This window comes from Rhamphochromis sp. 'chilingali', assembly GCF_963969265.1.
Source record: "Rhamphochromis sp. 'chilingali' genome assembly, chromosome: 3".
Lineage (NCBI taxonomy): Eukaryota > Metazoa > Chordata > Actinopteri > Cichliformes > Cichlidae > Rhamphochromis > Rhamphochromis sp. 'chilingali'.
In genome coordinates, this window is record NC_137931.1 from 16,601,986 (window position 1) to 16,620,605 (window position 18,620).

Here is an 18,620-nt window from a genome sequence, read left to right on the forward strand (position 1 = left end):
AAAGTAAACAGGTGCCACGGACTACTTTACCTCAGCGTTTTTTTCCCCCTCAACCCCTTTTAAAGAAATCTCCGTACAGCCCACAAACAGACGCCCCCACCGCAGCCAATAAGAGCGTCTCCCTAAAAATTCTGCGCTCCATACAGTTTAGTCCACGTGCGTCGGCACGTTAAAGGCTTGCTTTGTCGGAAGTTGATCCCTAGGCTGTGCAGTCGTCTGCTCGTCGTACCGGAGTACAGTTTTCTCGCAGATTTCAAGATAAATCTCCAGGTGAGTGAAAATAAAGCCGCCTGACACAGAGAATGGAAACGAGGAGAAGCCGACGTATTTAAACACTTTTTTTCGAATTAAATTAATTTATATTTTCCCATGGGCTGATAGAAAGCTGCCTCCAGCTCCTCAGTTCTGATGCAACATTGTAGCTGCGCAGTTCAGGCTTTTGTTGGACCTTTTCCAGCCGATGTGTTATAATTCAGGTGTTCGCATACACACTGCGGTGTCCTATATTTATTATATTAAATTATGTAAGCATTACTGGGGGGTTTTGTTTTTATTTTTTTTTACAATTAATCGCTTTTTTGCTTTCCCCCCCTTTTGGTTACCTTTTGTAGTTTGTCTCCTTTGTATCCCGCCACATCATCTATTATTTTCAAATGACGCAGCGTTTATTTCTATCATGCTGTTTCCGTGCTCTGGTTCGTTTTGAGCAATGCAGCCAAGTGAGATTTTTCCCCTTTTTTTGTCTTAAATCTTTTTTTCCCAGAAAATTGTGACAACCTTTTTCCTTTTTTTCTTTTTTTTTTTTACTTCGATAGCCTTCAGTGTTATCGTTAAATTGTTTTATTAAAAGAGGCAAAAACAACTATTTTCCTGCGACCTACACTGTCCTATTAAAGGTTATGCATGTGGGTGAACCTTTATACGGCCTTTCTATGGCCATCATTACTGCTATTCGCATTGGCACATCATTTGTGATGGCTCAGTGGATATCTATAGTGTGCTGTTGTATTGCCAACAAGCAGATACTTCGGTTGTGTTTGTTGCTGCCAGAGCAATTAAATGCTGCAAACCATAAAGGGATGCTGCAAGTCATAGTCACCACTGGACTCCCAAGAGTGGTGAACATACCATTGGTGCTTTCCTTTTTCTTTTCTTTTTTTCCTTTTTAAAGCAGATAAACGTATGAGGGGGGATTTTTCATTAGAGTGGACCGATGTTGCCAAACTCTGATTTTTTATGTTTCTTTAGCCTGGGACCTTTAATTAGGGATTGGACTCTTGGCTGAAGTATGGTGTATTAAACCAAACTTAAGTTTAAGCTGGGCAAATCCTCTTTCAAGTCTTTCTTGCCCTGCAAGCCTGGCTCAGACTTGTTTTGTGTGTGTGTGTCCTCCACCAGGAGGATCATATTTCCCTGTTAAACCCTGTAAGGCCGACACATACCACACACATTTGCCAGCATCGATGTTGCAAGTGTTACTGTAATTAGCAGTGTGCCTAGCAGTGGTTGTAAGGAAAAGGTAGGGTAGGTGGTTTGTGCTTCTGTTTAAATTTTGATAGCAGATCAAATGCATGTATCATCGTAACGGCAACATTCCACAAAAGCGCGTGAAAGCCAGCTCCACTCCGTGTAGAGCAGGGAGCTGCAGGCTTAAGAAAATGTGTTTAGTCCACTCCTGTGGACATTGTCTGAACTCATTCTGCAGTCAAAGACAGGGGCCCCGTTGTAACAGCTGGCCCTGTCGGTGTGTGCTCTGTGTGTTAGTGAAGCCTCATGTGCTACCATTGCAGCTGGGGGATGGGAGGGAAACAACAGGATGTAGTAAGAGGAAAAAGTTGGGCTTGTAAATCTGTGGCAGTCTTAGCAACTGGTACTTACCTTACTTTATTCTGTTCTGTAGTTTTGTTGTTTAACTCATTGACTGATTGATTTAAAGTCTTAAAAAGTTATCACAGTGACAGAAAGTAGTAAGATTAAAATGTACTGAAAGTTTGAGAAGCTCTTGTTGTACTGCTCTCGTGTTTGGAGTCATATAACCGTCACATGAAATGGCAAATTATCATGTTGCAGAGGCTGTGACTGTGACTGAGGTTTGTCTTGTATTTACAAGTGAAATTTTAAAATTGTAACTTGTTTTCCAGCTAATCTTTCTTTTGTTCCTGCCAGTTTAGCCAAACTGCCACTCAGTGGTTTAGCTCTCTTCCTGGAAAGTTATTGCTGAAGTTCATGTCAGGTATTTCACCTCGTCCTTAATTACCCAGCTTATTTGTCAAATTAATGATCAAAGACTGGATTTAAAGCTTCCCTTTGATCTCATCAGACTCTTAAACACCCGACTCAGATTTAAGGTAATGCTTAACATTTGGTTAGCCATTAGTAGCATTTATAACCAGTTATAACTGATTACAAAATCTTTTTATGGTTTAGATTAACTACATTTACAAACAATGAGAAAAGCAGTAATTTTCTTTTCTGTAGATCCTCAAAACGGATGCGTGCCTGTCGGTGTTGTGTGTCTAAATCTTGATATGTGGGAACAGCAATCAGTCTTATGATTTATAAAAACAATACTGCTTACCAACCCCCTAAAAAGAAGCTTTTGTTTTTTCCTGTGGAGAAGAAATGATGAAATATTAACTGAAGTTTTATCAGCCCCACCCCCCCTTGCTTACTCCCACTTTTGCTTTCTCACGTAGCTTTGATAAGGGCAGAATTTGGCCACTCGTCATGACTAGGCTAAACTAGACTAGACTGAAAAGCGGTGGTAGATGGAGATGAGCTGTGGATTTGTTTTAGCAGTGCAGATGTCACTCAGCATTAATAAAAGAAAGGAGTGGTTCAGTGTTTGCTTTGCACTGTGTTTGCTGATTGGTGAAGTTGAATGTAAGCTTTAACAGATTGTCCTTTAGCTCACATTTGTCATCTCTTGGAATTTTTTTCAGGTTATCTTATTTACAATAAAAATAGCCCTTTTATATTGTACGGTAAAGATGCTACAATAATAGAGAGAAACCCTAACAGTCAGACACACCCCGTGATCACGTAATTTGTGACAGTGGTGAAGAAAAACTCCTTCCTTAACAGGAAGAAAGCTCTGGCAGAATTTAAAATTAGAGAGGGTCCTTCCCAAAGCTGGTTCCACAGCTGTGGATAATCAGTCCAGCACTTGTGACTGAAGTATCTCAACTTTAAGTTGGGTTGCCATAAAATCGTGCATCAAACTTGTCCAAATATCCAACAAGAAACCCATCCAAATTTTAGCATTACCATGCATTCATGCGGTTCTTGGATGGTCGGATTTCCTTCATTTGGAAATTGTTCCACTTACAAACATGACACATTGGATTTTATTGCTCAGAGGGTTTAAACTGCACTTTAATAGTTATTTCTGTAAGATACACCTCAGTTGTCGAAACTATTGGTGATAACTTTTCTAAAAAGTAATCGAGGTCACACAAAGAAAGTGATTGAAGGATTGAGCCCATCTCCTTGGTATAAACTCACAGGGTTGAATATTTTGAGCCCAAATGAGCAGTAGAAACTGGAGCTATTTAGTTAATAATAGAGAAATGCATCATGCCTTTGATGCAGGTTGCAGAGAAGGAGACTACTGCTTGTGTCAGTCAAAAACAACATTATGAAAGTATTTAATTTCCTGGCTGTCAGCCAAGTCACTGATGATGCAGGAAAACTTATCAGAACATGCTGTAAGAACAGTGTGTTACATAATTGGATAACTTTACAGTTGTTTTTTTTTTTTGTTTTTTTTCCCCTTAAGTTAAGCAATGCCATCAGTTCCCTCATCCAAAGAGACCACAGTCAACAGCCCTGTGTGTCCACACGCTGGCAAGCTGCACGGCTTCAGCAACGGAGAGAACCTGAAGACGGAGGAGGAGTCGCAGGAGGCAGCCAGAAACATTCAGATCAAAACAAAGAACTCTTCTCCCGAAAGGAAATGGATCCGGCCCGACCTTCCCAGCCGCTGCACGTGGAGCCTAGAAGCCTCAAAATCCGACTCCCCCCACACTCAAGTTTCAAGGTCAGCGTGCCAGTCAGATATCCACTGCTTCTTGCATCTCAGCACTGTTGTATTGATCTGCTGTTACAAATAAAAAAACTGTCGTAAAGGCGTTACACTATTTGTTTAAAGCTCTGAAAAAGAGGCTGTTATTTTTGTTGTTGTTTAGACTTCTCAGACCAGTGAAGTGAGTGGAAATGGGTGCTATTATCTCACACTAGTGATAGCAATAAAAGACAGTCTTAGCCTGATAAAGAAGTGATTACCGTCCAGTCTATCTGCACAGCCAGACGTGGCGCTTCTGTTTATCATCTCGCTGAGGTTTCTTCTTCTTTTTTTCCCCTTCTCCTCTCAGGACTGTTGCACCAGCCATTCTCCCCAACATCCTGAACAAAATCGGTGACACTCCCATGGTACGCATCAACAACATCCCCAAAGCCTTTGGACTCAAATGTGAAATATGTGAGTCACACCACATTCAAGCCGAGACACATTCAGAAGTTGGTTACGTCTGCCTGGTTACTGTGCAAACTTGTGAGCGCTGGTTGGGGTGTGAGCGTTTCTTCAGATCACAATTGTATCTTAATTGTTTCATTTGGCTCCTGTGATTTTTAATATGTTATTGTGACACTTTTTTTGGTGTAGTGGCCAAGTGCGAGTTCTTCAATGCGGGCGGCAGTGTCAAGGACAGAATCAGTCTGCGGATGGTGGAGGACGCTGAGAGAGCCGGGATCCTCAAGCCAGGAGACACCATCATAGAGCCCACCTCTGGAAACACTGGTAATCCCCTGCATGCGCCTGTGCTGGTGTGAAAAAATACACGAAAGCCTGTGCTGATAATGCCACTCAAATCTGCTTCTTTCTTTTGTTCCTTAAGGTATCGGACTCGCTCTGGCTGCTGCAGTGAAAGGCTACCGTTGCATCATTGTCATGCCAGAGAAGATGAGCATGGAGAAGGTGAATTTCCTGTCATATAGAAACCACAACTCACAGAAACATGGCAGGTTTTTTTTTCTGTCAGAGTAAAACATGTCTAGACTGCTACAGCTAAATTGAAGGGTATGATTTCCTGATAGAAAAGTGCGGTTTCTGTTCAGAGGGGCTTTTCCTGAAAATGTTGCGACTAAGTATGCAAATCGCAGCCTGTTATAGAGGCAGAGGTCACGCTTTAGCATTGCTGTTGCATCATATGATGCAATCTTTAAAAGCTGTGCAAAAATATAAATCTAGTGTACATTTGTACAAAATGTTCAAAGTTTTTGTTTGAGGTCTATATTATATCTTATCTTGTTTTTTTGTTTTTTTTTGTTTTTTTAAATAATCATATATCTTATGTTTTGTTTCTAAAGGGATTTTAATAATATTTTCTGATTATTTGTTCCTTTTTTTTGTTCAATTTTTTGAACATTACAACAAGCTCAGTATTCCTTTTTAATTTCTTTTTTTAATGAATTTATTTTATTAATTTATTCTTTTTTTTCAAGCTGTTTTTCCACAGTAGCTTTCATTAAATTACATTAAAATAAAAACATTAGTACCCTTTTAAAAAGACTACTGTTCTTCAAGCTTACTGCATATCTATTAATTCTAATGAATCTTGAATGTTTTAAAGAACAAATTCCTGTCGGTGTTTCTCACTGCAGTCAGGCCATCGTGTACAAGTGTTAATATTTGTCAGATGTTCTCGACAGGTGGATGTCTTGAGAGCACTCGGAGCAGAGATCGTACGTACGCCCACCAGCGCCCGTTTTGATTCGCCAGAGTCTCACGTGGGCGTGGCCTGGCGCCTTAAGAACGAGATCCCCAACTCGCACATCCTGGACCAGTACCGCAACCCGAGCAATCCCCTGGCTCACTACGACACCACAGCCGAGGAGATCCTGGAGCAGTGTGAAGGTACGAGCATCCTGAGCTGTAAAATTTACAGAAACTTCTTCAACGGCATTATTGCTTTTTCCTTAAAACTCACTTTAGAAGTTCACTGGAAATCAAGTCAACAAGGTTCTGTGTTTCTGCTGACAGGTAAGGTGGACATGCTGGTGGCTGGTGCAGGCACAGGAGGGACGATCACAGGCATCGCCCGCAAGCTGAAGGAAAGATGCCCAAATATCAAAGTAAGCTCTTTCTTGAGATTATGTTTCTCCTCTTTTTTCAGATAAATATCTGCTGAGCTACTTGTGGCTTATGAATGGTGTGTTTTGTGCGCAGATTGTTGGTGTTGATCCTGAAGGTTCAATCCTGGCTGAGCCAGAGGAGCTTAACAAGACCGATAAGACCCAGTACGAGGTGGAGGGCATCGGGTACGACTTCATCCCCACCGTCCTCGACAGATCGGTTGGTTCAAGCGGCGTCTATAATCCCATCTCCTTTTCATGAATGCTCCTAAGTGAGCATGGTAATGTCGTATGTTTAATATTACTTTTTTTTTTTCTTCCCCCGTCAACATTTCCAGGTGGTCGATACGTGGTACAAGTCCAACGATGAGGAGTCCTTCAACATGTCTCGTTTGCTGATCAGAGAGGAAGGCCTGCTGTGCGGTAAGTCTTTGTGGTTCCTGATTTAGGTAGGCTCTTCTACCCCGGGACTTATTAGTTTTTTATTTTTTTAGTGGCCAACACACAGCACTTATTTCAGGGCCTGTTCTGAGGTAGTGACTTGTGATTGGCCTTGAAAAACAATATGGAGCTTTATGCTGATTGGTTCGATTCATTCATTTTTTGATTTATCCTACCACTGATGGTCACAAGAGACTTTGCTTCAACCAGGACAGGCAGGAGGTGGAACTAAAATGTTTTTCATAGTTTCACTCTGGTTAGTTTCTAAAGCTCTGAAACTCCTCCAGAGCCCAGTAGATCACCACAGGAAGGTGCTCCTTATAAACAAACGGCAGAATTCATCCTATTCGAGGGGACGTGGGTGTGAATGGTTACTGACTGGCATACAAGACAACAGAAGAAGCACAAAGCCTCCAGGAATACTTTTGCTCCCAGGGAAAAGCTTCATGAGGAAGATGTTGTGGGTACCTGGGTGCCAATTAAGGCAAACTAACCTACCGGCGATCGTGGCTCAAGACTTGGAAGTTCTCCTTGTGATAGGAAGGTTGCCAGTTCGAGCCCCGGCTTGGATAGTCTTGGCTGTTGTGTCCTTGGGCAAGACGCTTGACCCTGCTGGTGGTGGTCAGAGGGCCCGGTGGCGCCAGTGTCTAGCAGCCTCGCCTCTGTCAGTGTGCTCCAGGGTGGTTGTGGCTACAATGTAAAGCGCTTTGGGGTCCTTATGGACTAGTAAAGCGCTATACAAATACAGGCCATTTACCATTTTGCTTTTTCCTGTAACAGGAGGCAGCTCGGGGACGGCCATGGCAGCAGCTGTGCATGCCGCCAAGGAGCTGAAAGAGGGCCAGCGCTGTGTGGTGATCCTGCCGGACTCCATCCGCAACTACATGTGAGTTTCCATATATGTTTGTGCTAGAGGTCCTTCAGATATATGCAGACAATTTGTTTGCTTTCTTTGTGTAAACACAGATCAGTCTTTTCTTTATCTTTTCTTCTTTACCCCCCTCAAGGTCAAAGTTCCTGAGTGATAAGTGGATGGTCCAGAAGGGCTTTTTGAGGGAGGAGGACCTCATGGTGAAGAAACCATGGTGCGTGTCATTTAAAAAGACCAAATCTCCAGTTTTTAAGTCTCTCTCTATGTACGCTCATTAAACATGCCGTGTTCTCACAGGTGGTGGAACTTGAAGCTGCAGTGCCTGAACATGTCTGCCCCGCTCACTGTCCTGCCTACCGTTAGCTGCCAAAAGACCATCCAGATCCTCAAGCATAATGGCTTCGACCAGGCGCCGGTGGTCGATGACACAGGGTGGGTGTGCTATAGGTAGAAAGATTAGCTTTACAACAGAAAAGCACAGAATATTAGATCTTCACACATTCCTGGAAGCTGTGTTTTAGACCCTGAAAACCTTATCCTTGACTAACCTTTAACTTCACTTCTTGTTTATGTTTTTGTGTGTAGATTGATCCTGGGCATGGTGACTCTAGGCAACATGCTATCTTCGATCCTTGCAGGGAAGATCAACTTGTCAGATCCTGTCAGCAAAGTGCTTTACAAGCAGTTCAAACAGGTTAGTTTGGTTGGAAATTTAATGGATTTTAAAGACTACTCTTTTGATTCTGATTGGCTGAGGATGATCTCCAGGTAGGGAGAAAAAAAAGGATTGTAAACTTGCTGAACTAGAAAATTGGGGTTTGAAATAAGACTTGTTTTTAGTGCTAAAAAGACAAATTTGTGTTATGTTCTGTTCCATTTCTTTGTGTATACAGAAAGTTTTACTGTGACAGATGTTGTGACAGCTGTGTATATATCTATATATTTCTATGTATCTTTATATCTTCAGCACATCCTCTTATTTTAATTCAGATCACACTGACTGACAACTTGGGAAAGTTGTCCTCGATTTTGGAGATTGACCACTTCGCACTGGTGGTACACGAACAGATCCAATGTGAGTACAGCAATGCACACACACTGCCAGAAGTTTGTGCTGTGGCTGGTTGAGCTGCTGTTGTCTGTGGATATAAGTCTTGACAATCTGTGCGTTTAAACTATGACCAGGGGTTAGTGATTCAATGTGTAAAAACATTGAGTTTGTGTATTTGCAAGAACCACATTTTTAACAGCTCTGTGAGCTCAGTATATCCGCTTCCTGCTGCTCCTTGCTTGAGTATAGATGCACAAGCTCAGTGTGAGAATCTGGGGGCAGGCTTTAGATGACCTTGACCGTCCAAGTAGAGACAATTTAGCAAACAGCAAGCTTTGTCAAGGTTACATTTAAGCAGGCTTTTTTTTTTCTTCAGTATTGAAATCCAAAATGTGCAGGCTGAGAAGGAATCTTCAATCTTTATCTTTTTCCTTTGGCTGCACCCATTAAAAGTGGCCCTACACCTAACATCCTCCTTTGTCACACCAACCCTTTGAAGGGTGTAGTGAAATAGGATAAGCAATCTTTTCTGTGGTCTTCCTCTTTTCCTCCTGCACAGCAGCTTCATAATAAAACCAATTCTGCATCTTTAAATTGATCAAAGATGGACAAACAGACCTATCAATCAAACTTGCACTGTGCAACTTTTATCATCCCCATATGGCTGTCGGAGTGGTTACACAGACCAAGTAGGCATTAATTTAAAAAGGTTGAACTGTAAAATACAGTATACCTGCCACTGATCGTAATCAGCTTTAGATGGCGAGTAAGGCGCACAATGTGGTGTGATCAGCTACATTTATTTATTCTCCTTCCCCCCCCCCCCCCCCCCCCACCCCCCCCACCCCATACTGCACATTCTGGCATGAGCACTCCCTGTTGCTGGTAAAATGGAGCTCTGACAGCAATAAATAAACTCCAGAAAGGTGGCAGCTACTGTTACGTGTCAGCTGATACACATGTGTAAGTGTAATATTGCTGATGTTGAACCTAACTGACATATCACGTGCATATTTAGAATACTGCATGTGTCTCATTTACATTCGTATACTGACCATAGTATGTGACCATGCTGCATACTGGATCCTCAGCATCAAATGGCTAAGGGACATGACTGTCCATTTGGCAGCTAAAGAGACAATTCCAACAGAATATTGAAAAGTTTAAAGAGCCCACTTGGCTTGTTCCACTGCCCCCTAGTGGCCAGAGTCCTACATTACAGTTGTAGGAATTATTATTATTATTATTATTATTATTATTATTATTATTATTGTTATTGGGGGTTTTTTTTTAAAGTTTTTAGTGGAAGCACTGCAACACTTTGATAGTTGAGTTAAAACCTTTAGACTAATAATTGCTCTGATACTATCTTTTCTACTCCTTGTCCTCCACCAGACTTGACTGATGGCTCTCATAGCAAAAAGCAGATGGTTTTCGGGGTGGTGACAGCTGTCGACCTGCTCAACTTCGTCACAGCCCGGAAGAGGCAGGAGCGCTCCATGTCAGAATCCACCGATGAGCTGAATTAAAAGCAAAGACACTACAAGCCTTTACATTTCTTACTTTAGAATGACAAACACATTGACATTTAGTTTAGTGTCTTAAAGATGGCAGAAAGTTTTTTAGAAGTTTTGGTTTGAGTTTGGCTCTTATTTCTCTCTTTTTGAATCATTTTTGTATGTTTGACCTTGAGTCTTGAAGTGTAATAAGCAGAATACTTTGTTCTACTGTCAGCTTATGATGGGGGTTGTTATTATTGCTCAAGCCTGTAGTGCTCGAATCTTTTATAAGTTTTGTTACAGTGTGTAGACTTTTATTGTTTTGTATCGGACTTGAAGAGAGGCTGCGAGGAAAGTAAATGATTACATCATCACTTTGGCTTTGTATACCAGACAGGAATACAAAAGTCACATTCAATTCATTTATTATGGGAATTGCTGTGTGTATGTGTAAAATATGCATATTATATTTTCATTATTGCTCGCTGTATGCTGATTTCATGATTGTGTGTACACAGAATAATCCATGTCAGGTAATGTGAAATCTGAATATAATCATGGTGTTATTCAAGTGTAAAGTAGTCTGGACTACTTAATCTTTGCAGTGTCTAGGAGAAAATATTTTTCTATGACATCATTTTTCCTTAATGGATGTATAAGGCTAAATAAAAATTACACTCTGTAGCAGTGTGGCTTCTTTTTTCCCTTTGTCACAATTTGAGGAAAAAAATATTCAGAAACAAAAAGATGCTTAGGGAAACTTAGGAATGAGGTTAGGTAGGTTGTACCTACTTTGCCTTCAGAACTGCCTTAATTCTTCACAGCATAGATTCAGCAAGGTGTTGGAAACTTTCCTCAGAGATTTTGGTTCATGTTGACATGATGACACCACACAGTTGCTACAGATTTTTCACCTGTACATCCATGACTGGACTCTCTTGTTCCACCACATCCCAAAGTTCAGAATCAGAATCGTGTTTATTGGCCAAGTATATGTGCAGACACATACAGGGAATTTGGTTCCGCTAGATGGTGGCTCTCAAGCACAGCAATGTAAATCTCACACACACACACACACACACACACACACACACACACACACACACGTGTCTATATATACACATTACACATACATACACAAAGCTGTGTAAACCAACTATAAATAACAAATCTAAACTTATATACATAAAATACAGAAATGAATGAGGTGGAATGAATACTACAAAATGTACATAAGGTGCAGCTGCAGTCTGGCAGTGGGAGCAGTGTGACAGGTCAACTGTTAAGAAGGGAGATGGCGAGGGGAAAGAAACTATTCCTGTGTCGGGTGGTCCTGGTCTGCAGGCTTCTGTACCGTCTGCCAGAGGGCAGCAGATCAAAAAGTCTGTGTCCAGGGTGTGAGGGGTCTGTGATGATTTTCCCTGCCCGTTTCCTGGTTCTTGAGAGGTACAGATCCTGGATGGAGGGCAGGGGCATGCCGATGATCCTTTCTGCTGCCCGTACAGTCCGCTGCAATCTGCTCCTGTCCTGTTTAGTGGCTGCTCCATACCAGACTGTGATGGAGGAGCACAGGACAGACTTAATGACCGCAGTGTAGAACTGGATCAGCAGCTCCTGTGGAAGACTGTACTTCCCCAGTTGTCTCAGGAAGTACATCCTCTGCTGGGTCTTTTTGAGGATGGAGTTGATGTTGGTCTCCCACTTCAGGTCCTGGGAGATGGTTGTACCCAGGAACTTGAAGGTCTTCAGAGTTGACACAGGGCTGTCTGATATGGTGAGGGGGAGCAGAGTTGAGGGATGTCTCCTGAAGTCCACTGTCATCTCTACAGTCTTAAGAGTGTTCAGCTCCAGATTGTGCTGACTGCACCAGAGTACCAGCCGCTCAACTTCCTGCCGGTATGCAGACTCATCACCATCTTGAATGAGGCCAATGACAGTGGTGTCATCTGCAAACTTTAGGAGTTTGACAGCCGAGTTCTTGGAGGTGCAGTCATTAGTGTAGAGGGAGAACAGTAGTGGTGAGAGGACACATCCTTGAGGGGCACCAATCCTGAGGGACCGGGTTTCAGAGGTGATCTCCCCCAGCCTCACTTGTTGCATTCTGTCTGTCAGGAAGCTGGTGATCCACTGACAGGTAGCTGGTGACACGCTGAGCTGGGAGAGTTTGGAGGAAAGAAGTTCAGGCACAATGGTGTTAAAAGCCGAACTAAAGTCCACAAACAGGACCCTGGCATAAGTTCCCGGGCGGTCAAGGTGTTGCAGGATGTAATGCAGCCCCATGTTCACTGCATCATCCACCGACCTGTTTGCCCGGTAGGCAAACTGCAGAGGGTCCAGCTGGTGGCCTGTAATGTCTTTCAGATGGGCTAACACCAGTCGTTCGAAGGATTTCATGACCACAGACGTCAAGGCGACAGGTCTGTAGTCATTCAGTCCTGTGATGGTGGGTTTCTTGGGAACAGGGATGATGGTGGAGCGTTTGAAGCAGGAGGGAGGTCGTTGAGTCTGGGTTGGAGAGGGTGGTGGTGGTCGTTGAGTCTGGATTGGGGAGGGTGGGGTGGTCGTTGAGTCTTGATTGGGGAGGGGCAGGGTGAAGGGGGGAGAGGTGGAAGGTGTGTTGGGGGTCAATGTCTGAAGCAATGTCCCTGGGGAGGGGAGGGTGGGGCGTGGGAGTCTGTCCGTCTCAAACCTGCAATAGAAAGTGTTTAACTCGTTGGCCAGGTTTTTTTTTTTGCTTCAATAGTGGGTGGGGGGGCGTCTGCAGTGTTGGGGAGTAACGGAATACATGTACCGCCGTTACGTATTTAGAATACAAAATATGAGTAACTGTATTCCGTTACAGTTACCGTTTAAAAAGGTGGTATTCAGAATACAGTTACTTTGTTGAAATAAACACTGCGGTACTTTCCTGTTTCATTTTGTCGCGGGTCAGGACTGTTTGGGTTTTGTTTGACAGCTACGTTCTTTCGTTCCAGGCGGCAGCGTTACGGTTGCCATGGTTACAGGGCGACGCTCTCTCTCTCTTTCTGCGACTGTGTGTTTCCTGGGTGAGAGAGCGCCTTTTCGTTGTTGTTGTTGTGCTAAGCTAACAGGCAGAATGCTACAAGCATAGCTCTAAAGAATGTAGCATCAAAGGCAGTACAGACGCCGCGTCTGTAGCTGGTGATTTCCTGCAGGCCCCTCCACACTGACGCAGGGTCGGTGGCTGAGAGCCGTTCTTCCAGTTTCTGGGAGTAGATGCTTTTAGCTGCTTTGATCTCCTTGGTCAGTGTGTTCCTGGCTTGCTTGTACAGGGCCCTGTCACCACTTCTGTAGGCATCCTCCTTGGCCTTACAAAGAAGTTGCTCTATTGGATGGAGATCTGGATCACTGTGGAGGCAGTTTGAGTACAATGAACTCATTTTCATATTCAAGAAAGTAGTTTTAGATGACTTCAGCTTTGTGACGATGTTTGAACAGTGGTCTGTTGGTACCAAGGAACCAAAAGTGCACTAAAAGCATCACACCCTGACATTATACCACTTAACAGCAGGTTGAACCATTCACACAAAGTAGGATGGATCTGTTTTTGTTATTTACACCAAATTCTGATACTTTCATCTGAATTTCACAAATTTGAGACTGCCAAGAACAGTCAATGTTTTTACAATCTTCCATTGTCCAGATCTAGAGAGCCTGTGTGACATGTAGCCTCAGTGTGGTCTTCTGCTGCTTCAGAGATGGTCTTCTGCATATAACAAGTGGTTATTTGAGTTACTGTTGCTTTCGTATCAGCTGGAAGCTGTCTGGCTGTTCTCCTATAATTGTTGATATCAACAAGGCACGTTTACTCATGCAGAAACATGTTGAGTTGCTGCCATTTGATTGGCCGAATAGATATTTGGATTATCAAGCAGTTAAACAAGTGTACCTATTGAAGTGGCCATAAGTGTGATTTTTTTCAGTAGTGTTAGGTGGTCTTTACATACACTGTCAAAACCAACCAATGACAATATTCACAATCATATGCATTGCATTACTAGATTCTAATTATTAATTAATTGACGTGTGTATATATCTATTTAATGTTGCAGCCATTGTTACGGTGGCTGGGAAGTGCAAATCGCAACAAATTAAAAAACTGCAACAAATAAAAAACAAACCACAACAAATTACAAAAAGCCCACAACAAATTACAAAAAGCCCACAACAAATTACAAAAAGCCCACAACAAAATACAAAAAGCCCACAACAAATTACAAAAAGCCCACAACAAATTACAAAAAGCCCACAACAAATTAAAAATCCTTGACGGAAAGGGATTGTCTGAAATACCGGAAGTGACACAAGCGTGATGTCACGAGAGGGGGCGTGGTCAGGGTTTTTGGTTGAGGCGCCACATTTCTGGGCCGAACAAAGCGCTAGCGAAAGAGCGAAAGTACACGGATAACACCAGCTATGGTTCGTACTTGCTGTGCGGTCGGTTGTAAAGTTAGATCGCACGACCGGCAAGGGAATAAGGTTGAAAATGGTTTATCTTTTCATTCTTTCCCCACCTGGAAGCAACATGAGGCAGCTCATGTATCGGATGTTACCAAACGAAGGCGTCTAGCCTGGATAGCAGCTGTGAGACGAGCTGATATCCAGTTCTCTTCCATCTCCAAATATCTGTTGGTGCTCCAGACATTTTCATTCCCGTAAGTTATAGATATGTTCATATCACTCTTTATCCGGTCTTTAAGTCTGACGTCACTAGCATGGGCTCAAACGCTGCTGCAGGTCCATAAATCACAGGATCACTGTGGCATTACTGAGAGTTGAAAAACTGTCTAAAGTCTTTCATCTGTAATAAAATTATCAGCGTTCTGCTCTACCATGTGTAACAATTGAGTTTAACATCCAGGCATCCATGAAAACGAAACGGAATATATGACATTTAACAGAGTTAGAAATTAGCAGGAAGTTAGCTCGCTAGCTTCCATCTAAATGAGGGATTTTGGAAACAAATTCAAACGTACAACTCTGCTATCACTTCCAACATAAATGAAGACAGAAAACTAAACAGCAGTGACGTTTGTAGGGCACTGTGAGTAAAATGCGTTTGATTTCCTCCCGAACATTCAAATTAGTGCAATCATAAATTCATTCATGAGGTGCAAATTAGAGTGAGAACACGTGGAGGCTCTGGCTACGTTCACACTGCACGCGAAAACGCATCAAATCCGACTTTTTTGACCGTATGCGACCCATATCCAATCATGGTATGACGGTGTAAAAACAGCACAAATCCGATATTTTCAAATCCGATCTGGGTCACTTTCGTATGTGGTACTTAATCCGATACATATCTGATGTTTTAGGAAGCAACTGCTGTTTGAATGGTCATGACGCATTAAATCCGTCTTTTATTTCACTGACACAAAACATATGCCAATTATCAGCGCTGGAGAAGACATTGAGAACACATGAGCGCTTCGTGTGCATGTTGGGAAGATAACGTGAACATTTTATTTGTACTGTATAATCTGCAGATTCTGACATAAATCTGCAACTATCCTTTGAAGCACCGCTCCTCTCTAAAACAACAATAAGGATCATTATTAGGCCATATGTAAATAACAAAATAACTTAAAGCAAAATTGGACAACGTAAAGTCTGAAACAAGTCTTTATATTAAGGGCCATCAGTCAAACAATGCTGTTTGGTCTAAACAGAGCGCGTTGTGTGTGACGTCTTCTTTTGCGCATGCGGGCCACTTTGAGGGTTCACAAAGGACTGCGTTTGCTGTCACATTTTATTTGTAGTGTGAACAAGCAGACACAAAATCAGATTTAAATAAAAATAAAAAAAAAAAAAAAATCGGAATTGAGCATTAAGACCTGCAGTGTGAACGTAGCCATAGTGAGTTCAGTGCATTGATGTGACATTGTCCTGAAGGATTTAGTTATTCTCAATGGTTAAAGAAATTGCAATTATTTATTCATATTTATTATAAATAATCCTAATTATATATCTTGCTTCCATGTTTGTGTCCTGTGTCACAAAAAATAAATTTTTTACTATAATACATTGATTAATGACCTGCAGAATCTCCTTATCATATTACGTGTCCATAATTGTCACCTAAAGTCAAACTTTATGCTTTCTCCATCTTGAAAGTGATGACATCCTTGCATTACATACTTTAGGTTCATTTTCTGAAGGCAGGTTTCTGAAAGAGAACAGGCAGATTTGGAATATAACATGCAGCGTTCTATAGATGGATACATAAAAAAATGGAAAATTACATGTATGTGCTAACTTTCTAAATACTTTGTTACATTTATGATAAAATGGATTTGAAAGTAGATAAAACAAATTTATGTCGGCCTTGGCTCATTAGAGTCCTTGTCTTTAAATTAACTTTGTATGTTTCAGGTACTGCACTCTCAAAGACTGAATGAACCAGCATTGGGTCATTGTGAGCATCACAGGGAAGGTTGAAGCCGCCCACTGCACCTGTATGGCCGGAGTCCTGGAGACCTGCATCCATGGCGCTGCTCTTCTGTTTAATGTAGAAGCAACAGTGCAGATCTGTGGCACAAGGACTGTTACAGATGAACCTGCATACTGGGGTTTTCTGGGTAATATGACCAAGATACAGCCAGAGGTTGGCCATAAGATGGACTTCTCCTCTTCAGCTGACCAAAAACTGCTCTCAATCAAAACATAAACAGACCATCTGTAGTGACAGGTAAAAGGAGCCGTCCTCAAAAAAGAAAAATCCCACCTGCTACTGTGGAGGAGTTGTCACTGCTATTGGAATCTTTGCTGGAACACAGTAAAGCTGTGGGTTGTGGGAATGACCCATAATGTTTTATATAAGGGTCTAGATTTATGCCTGAAGTGCACTGCCGTGTAAATAATTTGCATTTACTGAATATGTACTGACTGAGTACCACTGTTCAAAAGTTGAATAAAGAAACAAACTAAGTTTTGCTCTTTTTTTTTTTTTATTAAAACCACCTTACAGAACATCACATCAGTTACAATGTAGAATCCATGTCATAGTTTATAAAGGACAAAATGTTTACACAAAATCATGACAGCATTTACACGATATCACCCACTACTAACGTTACTTTATTTACTATCAATTACTTCAATTTATGTTCTGAAAAATTACCGCTATTTATACAGCACAAGACTAAAGAATATTTAACAGGAGCAAGTTTCATTTTCCCCTGGTTTTACTACCACACTGTTCACCAAAACGGCAGCAAACCTTCACCATCTTATCCAGAAGGGTCACCTCTTCACCCTCACATGGAAGAAGTAATCTGATTGGCATGGTGGTATGTTTGAAGCAGGTCCCTTGTGTAGCGCTGGAACTCAGTCACGATGTTTCATCCATTTCATGGGCTGGTTTGCTGCAATAATGCCAAATAATTAGTAACTCTATAAATAGAAGGTAGTTCTGCAAAATCACTCAGTAGGATGTTTTTTTCTAATTTTCTATGACCTCAGAGTGCATCGAAAATAAAACTAATAGGCTATAAAGATATGAACATATTTAGAACTTACCGGAATGAAAATGTCTGGAGCACCAACAGATATTTGGAGATGGAAGAGAACTGGATATCAGCTCGTCTCACAGCTGCTATCCAGGCTAGACGCCTTCGTTTGGTAACATCCGATACATGAGCTGCCTCATGTTGCTTCCAGGTGGGGAAAGAATGAAAAGATAAACCATTTTCAACCTTATTCCCTTGCCGGTCGTGCGATCTAACTTTACAACCGACCGCACAGCAAGTACGAACCATAGCTGGTGTTATCCGTGTACTTTCGCTCTTTCGCTAGCGCTTTGTTCGGCCCAGAAATGTGGCGCCTCAACCAAAAACCCTGACCACGCCCCCTCTCGTGACATCACGCTTGTGTCACTTCCGGTATTTCAGACAATCCCTTTCCGTCAAGGATTTTTAATTTGTTGTGGGCTTTTTGTAATTTGTTGTGGGCTTTTTGTATTTTGTTGTGGGCTTTTTGTAATTTGTTGTGGGCTTTTTGTAATTTGTTGTGGGCTTTTTGTATTTTGTTGTGGGCTTTTTGTAATTTGTTGTGGGCTTTTTGTAATTTGTTGTGGGCTTTTTGTATTTTGTTGTGGTTTGTTTTTTATTTGTTGCGGTTTTTTAATTTGTTGCGATTTGCACTTCCCAGCCACCGTACATTGTTGACTTTAAATATTTACATAATGCTCAGCAGGGTGATAATAATGCAACTGATGTGCAAAACCAAAGCTTCAAAATAAATAGTATGGAATTTAAAGTACAGTAATTGCATCTGAAAAATCTGGAGTGTGTAGAAATACTGAAATAATCATATTTCGGGTGGGGGGGGGGGGGGGTTGTGCCACCTCACGCCCCCCTTCTACACACGCCTCTGACTAATCTTTAAAAAATGTCAAATTGTATCATTGTATATTGAAATTATAATTATTTTACTTTGTATATTTTACATTTTTTCTATTGTTGTATAGTAGTAATGGGACTAATAAATGCTATCTTATCTTATGACGTGTAAAAAATTGTATATGAGCAAAACTTAAGTTAGACCAGTTCAAATGCACAATAATTTTTTCCAAGCTTATAAATGGGACGTGAACGCAAATGTT

At 41.7% G+C, this 18,620-nt stretch overlaps 1 protein-coding gene and 1 long non-coding RNA gene across 3 annotated transcripts; both read left to right on the top strand.

The window, feature by feature from the left end:
• The first annotated feature begins 18 nt into the window (after window positions 1-18).
• LOC308394568 (cystathionine beta-synthase-like) lies at window positions 19-10,681 on the top strand. 2 transcript variants are annotated; one of them, XM_080878942.1, is made up of 15 exons: window positions 19-270; window positions 3,779-4,039; window positions 4,374-4,480; window positions 4,664-4,798; window positions 4,896-4,975; window positions 5,710-5,914; window positions 5,993-6,132; window positions 6,227-6,352; window positions 6,471-6,555; window positions 7,354-7,459; window positions 7,581-7,658; window positions 7,742-7,876; window positions 8,030-8,138; window positions 8,435-8,519; window positions 9,891-10,681. In XM_080878942.1, the coding sequence occupies exons 2-15, from the start codon at window positions 3,786-3,788 to the stop codon at window positions 10,022-10,024; spliced, it is 1,779 nt and encodes a 592-aa protein (XP_080735068.1). In that variant the 5' UTR covers window positions 19-270; window positions 3,779-3,785; the 3' UTR covers window positions 10,025-10,681. The 2 variants fall into 2 exon arrangements, with proteins under 2 accessions (XP_080735068.1, XP_080735069.1); XM_080878943.1 differs by having other exon boundaries at window positions 36-270; window positions 6,041-6,132.
• A 3,298-nt stretch (window positions 10,682-13,979) lies between these two features.
• On the top strand, window positions 13,980-16,945 carry LOC308394387. Its single transcript, XR_013971204.1, has 2 exons — window positions 13,980-14,670; window positions 16,391-16,945. It is a non-coding gene; the product is annotated as an uncharacterized lncRNA (long non-coding RNA).
• Window positions 16,946-18,620: the final 1,675 nt, after the last annotated feature.

Bases quoted from the DNA above. Each gene is read 5' to 3' on its own strand.
- LOC308394568 (XM_080878942.1), top strand. From the start codon at position 3,786: ATGCCATCAGTTCCCTCATCCAAAGAGACCACAGTCAACAGCCCTGTG. The intron at 5,915-5,992 runs GTACGAGCATCC...AACTCACTTTAG, and splicing joins GATCCTGGAGCAGTGTGAAG to AAGTTCACTGGAAATCAAGT. The intron at 8,520-9,890 runs GTGAGTACAGCA...GTCCTCCACCAG, and splicing joins GGTACACGAACAGATCCAAT to ACTTGACTGATGGCTCTCAT.